Raw genomic sequence first — 6,610 nt, 5'->3', positions numbered from 1 at the left:
CATCTCTGGGAAACATCCATACACTCTCATTCACACACATACACTTTGGACAATTTTGGCTTACTAAATTTTCCAGTACCACATGTCTTTGGAGTTGATTGGTAAACCGGAGCACCCAGAGGAAACCCACGCAAACACAGGGAGAACATGCAAACTCCACACAGAAGTGCCAACTGACCTAGCTCGAACCAGCGACCTTCTGTCTGTGAGGCGACAGCACTACCTACTGCGCTCACCACATCGCCTGTTATATAAAAATATTAAATACAAACTTTAAAAAGAGGAAAAATCAAGAATAGCAAAAAAAAAAAAAAAAGTTATTGCAATATTTTGCTTGAATTTAATTGTATAATCTTTCAATTTCTACATATGTTTGGGGACTAAAATATTATTTTAATAAATATACCTGGTTAATAAATCTGTTTTGTTTAAATGCACCAAAAATACATTGATTCGCTGAGAAATGGATACAAATATTCATTTTCAAAATAGAGCGTACTCAATTATCCTGAGCACAGTTTAGCAAACATGTATAAAAGTAGTGAAGGTGCCAGATTACCCCCAATAACCAACATTTGTAATTTTTCCACAAGAACATCCCTGGGTAAGCTGAATTGTCTGTAATGTATCTGTGAATGTGTATGGGTGTTTTCCAGTGATGGGTTGCAGTCGAAAGGGCATTTGCTGCATAAATCATATGCTGGATAACTGGTGGTAAGCTTTATTTTGGCCCACATTCCCATATGAGAAGAGCTTAGAATGATGGGAAGGTTGGGGCGAATGCCTTTAACAGAGATCATCATTTCAATTTTTTTTTTTTAGGAACCAATCACACAACTTTTATTTGGTCAATGGACTAATAACCAACTGTAAACAAATTCAACAAAACAACTTCATATTTCAGCTTCTGAAATCAATTCAAAGTCACATTTGTATCGTTTTTTTATTGGCTTGAAAAGGGAACAAAAAAAAACTGTGAAAAGTTTTGAAAATTATAATGCTGCAGACTTTTCTCTTACTACAGGAGAGGAATACATTTACACAAGGGTGCTTCAAGTATATTTATATATCTCTATACTCTCAGGTGTTAAGGAGGGAGAGGAATTTTACATTCGTCATTTAACATATCCTTTTGTTGGTTTTTTTAATTGTTGGACTACAAAAAAGCCAACGAAATGAAATGTTGTAATTAAATATTATGCATGTATCAGATGTTTAAAAATGTAAATACTGCCACTCAAAGATAGAGGACAATGCACAAGGCATTGTGTATTCAGCATTGAACACCATTGTGTTATAAGTGTGTTTGTTTATGTTTTTGTTATAAGACGTTCATTATAATATGTAAAATTATTAATATATATTAATATTTTTTTAGGAACATATAACCAGTGGGAACAAAAAAAGCAAGTAAAAAAAATACACATATACATAAATATACACATGTATACATACTTGTATAGGCAAATACATCCATTCCACACATGTATATCCATATACACACATGCATAAAAATATTTAAATAAATAAATAAATAAATATAAAATAAATTATAATAAAAGGTTGCCAAACATATTTTCACAATGATACCTCTAGAATTATGTAAATTTTCAGTTATAAATAATTATATTGTCGTTAAGGAGAAAGCCAGCCATTTACTCCGTTTCTTTTCAAAGGTTTCTAATTGTAATCGAAGTCATGTGAAAATGTGTCATTTTTTCCATTTCCTTTATTAAAGTATGTTTTATATTTATTTCTAAATATTAACACATCAGGAAATTACCATTGCAACTTTATTGGTATAATTACCTTTGGCACACCACCCTCAATTAATTTTTTTTTTTGTTGTTGGCCCTTCATAAGCAAACGTTTGGGCACCCCTGTATTATTCTTTCGCTCAAACATTTCCAGCACAGCGAGTTTGAAAAAACCTGCAGGTTTGGTACATTGACTGCCTTTTTACCGTTCTGACCAGGAGAGGTCACCAGCTTCATCACTAGAAACTGAAGATTGAGGAAGAGCCCTGCTAGGTTTTGGTCCTGTGACGAAGAGAGGCGTGGCTTGAGGCTCCGCCCACTAGTACTCCTGTGACACCAGAGAGCAGACCTGAACCCCGGGAGAACATACCAGAAAACCCCCGAGCAGACCAGACGCAGACTATCACACACAGCCGATAAAGTCATGTAAGTGTGCGCTTTCTGTGGGAAATATTTGATCTGCTTTACGCCAAACACATCGCTCGTTACTGAAACCAAAACCAAGTAAGTTAGCTGAGGACTGTGAAGCTTTTCGCTAGCCGACGTTAGCTACTTCTGTACGACTCATTCAGTCCTCTCGTAATCGGCAAACTACTCAGTAATTCAGCGGGAGTCTTTAGTTAGTTTATTATACGGTCTATCTAACAGCATTAAAAGGGGAGTATATTTGATTTATTTGTTGAATGAAGTGTAAAAGTATGTTAGCGCTTTAGCCTGTACCAGCTCACCGGTGGTGTTAGCATGTTGCGTCCTTTGCCACCCAAGTCACTTCAGAAGCACACTAAAACACAATGTAGTTCATTTATTTATTTGTTTCTGTCGACGAACTAGCCCAAAGAGTTGTTGATGTGCGGGAGTTGATCAGTTTCGATTACGGAAGAATGAGTTGCGAGAATGAGCGCGCCGCCCGCACGTGCTGCAGGGCCAGAGAACTGCAGGCAATGAATGAATGAGTTACAATAACACCCATTCAGTGAGCCTACTACTGAAACACCGGGGCTAACTGTACGTTCATGTCGAATTCTTTCACATAGTCCAATAATGTGTGCAGAGTTTGTGTGAGTGCTTATTTCGCAATCGCTTGTAAAAGTCATTTACACTAAATTAACCTGCATTTTTTTATTGTTTATAATTTAAATATGACCAATCAGTGTAAAAATGTCAGCATTAATCATGATTATCATTATATCTGTCTATGACACTTCAAAGTCTTTGTTTTCTCCGGTTGTACAATTCAAGTTAATGTGTTTGAGTGAAAAAAAAGTGAACAATTTGTAAAAATAATGACAAAGTTATCCCAAAGTCCAAATACATGGTGTCCGCCAGGTCTTAAAATGTCTTAAATTCAAAAAATATTTTTTTTGCATTAAAAAGTCTTAAATTCATTGAAATATGTTTTGCAGTAGGTCTTAAATAATCTTAAATGAGTCTTAATTTTTCTGTTTATGCAAAGCTACCTGGTTGATCCAACACATCTCAATAAAACTATTATTTATAACTAATATTATAATGGTGTGTTTTGCATATGTTAAATGTCTGCCTGACACAAGCAGACCTTTTAAAATTAGTAATTTGTTTTCATTCATTAATTTTCTTGTCGATTTAGTCCCTTTATTAATCTGGGGTCGCCACAGCGGAATGAACCGCCAACTTATCCAGCAAGTTTTTATGCAGCGGATGCCCTTCCAGCCTCGACCCATCCCTGGGAAGCATCCACACACGCATTCTCACACACTATGGACAATTTAGCCTACCCAATTTACCTGTACTGCATGTCTTTGAACTGTGGGGGATACCGGAGCACCTGGAGGAAACCCACGCGAACACAGGGAGAACATGCAAACGCCAACTGAGCCAACTGAGCAAATCTCCCAGCCTTAGTTCATAAAACCGTTGATTTTAGTCACAGCCTTCATCTGTCTTGGCATAATGTCCATCAGAGTTTTTACTGTGCTGTCATGCGAATTTAAAGAATTTGAGCAGCTCTGGTGGCTTGTTTTTAGAAAATGTAATGGATCAATACATGCCCAAACACTCTATGGGGGTTAAATTAAGGTGATTTATTTCATTCAATGTCCAAATTATTTTCATGCACTGCTGGTACTCTGGTTATATTGTATTGTTAGAATCCTGTAAGCATGTTGAGTTATTAATGTGCTCTGCTGGTATTTTCAATCTATTACAGATTTCTGTGTTTGTATGGGCATGAACTGTACTTTCATATATGTATTACTTGTAATTATAAATATTTCTTTTTCATTAAAATTCTTCAAGTGTTTACATGTTTCAGAGTACAAGCGCAGGTCAGTCAGTTCTGGAGGGGAATTTGATACACCATCTTTTTAAAAAGGAGCAGATTGAAGTGGTGTGATGTTGGTGTCTGTGCTCTTTCCAGACCTACTTATTTGAGACAATTGAGTTTTTCCCACTAGCTCATCTGCTACTAATGTTTGTTAGAAATATTAATAATTAATAATTAATGTTTCTTTATTGGATGATGCTTATATTGATATCTGAAAAAAACAAGCAGTTGCATTTTTTCATGATTTATACAATTGTAGGTTAAGGTTGACATATAAGCTAATATCATTCGTTCATTCATTCATTTTCGGCTTAGTCCATTTATTAGTCTGGGGTTGCCACAGTGGAATGAACCGCCAACTTATCCAGCATATGTTTCACGCAGAGAATGCCCTTCCAGCTGCAACAAGCTAATATCTAATAATACAAATATTAATGTCAAAGTCATGAAAAATATTCAAAGTCCAAATTTGGTTTTGGCCCTTCCCAGAGATAGGTTGCGGCTGGAAGGGCATCTGCTGCGTAAAACATATGCTGGATAAGTTGGTGGTTCATTCCGCTGTGGTGACCCCAGATTAATAAAGGGACTAAGCCGAAAAGAAAATGAAAGAATGTTTTTGCCCATTACTTATAATTGATAGTTTGAGGTGTTTCTGTTTGTTCAGTCTTTCATGTAAATGAGCTTTCTTCTTCAGGCACCCAGCAGCAGCTAAGTGGTATGACAGGCGAGACTTCGTCTTCATTGAGTTCTTGGTGGAGGACAGCAAAGACGTGAAAGTAAATTTTGACAAGTCCAAATTTGGTTTTAGGTATGTCATTTCAACATCTATTTAAACACCAACATTGTCTTATTGTCATTGTTTCTAGATATGTTTGTTTACACAGCTAAGTTATCCTAAAAACGGAATTGTCATTTTTTAAAAGTTTTGCACATGAAGAGTTTTTACAAAGTATTATCAAATAAAAGTCTTATTGGAGGCACAGAATGCAAACACTGAACCACATGAAGCTTGCATATACATTTAGAGTACTGCAGACTGCAAGAAGTTATAACAAATCAAGCAGAAGAGTGGGAAAAACTGTGTTTGTGGTTGGGCAAACTGAATCTGGATTTCCAGGGCAATAATCTCGAGAGTATTCATATTTGTTCTTTGTAATTTCCAGTCAGATAGGTGAAATATTGGCCAAATAACATTTTTAATCACTGCTCTTACTAATTTTACCACCTATTTTAATCAATTAGTCAAGATAATAAGGAAAAGGTGCAACATCAAGTATTTCTGTTGATGATTTTGTAGCTTCCACACATTCCACATTTTTACTATGGTTTAGACCAGAGATGCCCAGATGAGGGCCCGCGGGTGAAAGTTGCCCCATGGTCACCTTTGATTAGGCTCACCATCCCATCTGAGGGCCTAACCACACTATGCTATCCGAACCATGCCCAGGCCCGTTTCCCGGATCGTTTAAGAAGTGTGAGTGCACTGAATCGGGCTCAGGCAGCTCGGTTTACTTAGGCTTTGGCATGGTACGTTTGTAGTGTGAGTCCAAAACGCGCCAAAACCCGAAACTGAAAGCGAGACGTGACTTTTAAGGGACTCTTTCATATGGATTTATTAATCAATCTTACTGTTCAGTGAACGCAAACTGCCGTAGTTTATTAAATACGCAAACCCCTCACTGCACGACATCTGCGCACCTTCAGCAGACCTCCTCATTCCTGCAGCACGAGAGCTTTATGATTGTTTATGAGCACCAAAAGTGGAGGATCTGTCCGGCGAAATAGCTGACAGCGTGTCACCGCATTCCTAAGGACTGTTTGACGAAATATTTGACTGCTTGTCACTGCATATCAAACGACTGAAACGATATAACTAGAGAAATCTCCACTGTGCTGCCGAGTGAGAGAGCGCTTCTCCCTGAACTGCGCAGCATTGATGACGTAAGCGTGCCCAGGCCCGATTGTGGTGTGAGTGCGGGCCGTCGGTGGAGACGGGAGGGGGGACAATCGTGCTTTGGCCCGGTTCGAGGCAACTGTACCTAGTGTGAGTTTGGCCTGAGAATGGTTTAGAGATTGTCACATTTTTTGTACATCTTAAAGTAGTGAATACACACTTTTAATCCCTTAAATGCAATTAGTGCTCTTGAAATATGAAATATGTGTCCAGATTGAATTACCTGCCAGTCCGGATCTGGACTTTAGGAAGACCTGTTCTACACTGTAGCCTGAATGTGTTGTTGTTCAGCTGATGTTGTCTTCTGCGTTCCTCCTCAGCTGTCTCAGTGGAGCCGATAATGTGAAGTACTCAAATGAAATTGACCTTTTTGGATCCATCGATCAAGATGTGAGTTGAGCACGCAGCTGAGATAACACATTTCAGATAATCCCCAAGTGGGATGCATGTTTCACGACGAGCACATTTAATGTTCTGCTTTCTCTTCTCAGGGCTCCAAACACAAGCGTACAGACCGGTCAATTTTGTGCTGTTTACAGAAAGCAGAGACTGGCAAATCCTGGCCCAGGTTAACAAAAGACAAGGCAAAGGCAAGTT

General features: G+C 37.9%; 1 protein-coding gene across 2 annotated transcripts in view; it reads left to right on the top strand.

The window, feature by feature from the left end:
- The first annotated feature begins 2,078 nt into the window (after positions 1 to 2,078).
- Positions 2,079 to 6,610, top strand: part of ptges3b (prostaglandin E synthase 3b (cytosolic)) — a 13,725-nt gene continuing 9,193 nt past the window's right edge. Inside the window, 4 exon segments of one of the 2 annotated variants that reach the window (NM_001002137.2) lie at positions 2,079 to 2,183; positions 4,754 to 4,867; positions 6,334 to 6,403; positions 6,505 to 6,603. In NM_001002137.2, coding sequence (NP_001002137.1) covers positions 2,182 to 2,183; positions 4,754 to 4,867; positions 6,334 to 6,403; positions 6,505 to 6,603 — 285 coding nt within the window. In that variant the 5' untranslated portion in view covers positions 2,079 to 2,181. 2 annotated transcript variants of the gene reach the window in all.

The sequence above is a fragment of the Danio rerio genome, chromosome 23 (assembly GCF_052040795.2).
Source record: "Danio rerio strain M-AB ecotype USA chromosome 23, GRCz13ab, whole genome shotgun sequence".
NCBI lineage: Eukaryota > Metazoa > Chordata > Actinopteri > Cypriniformes > Danionidae > Danio > Danio rerio.
This window is presented reverse-complemented; position numbering and strand designations above follow the sequence as displayed.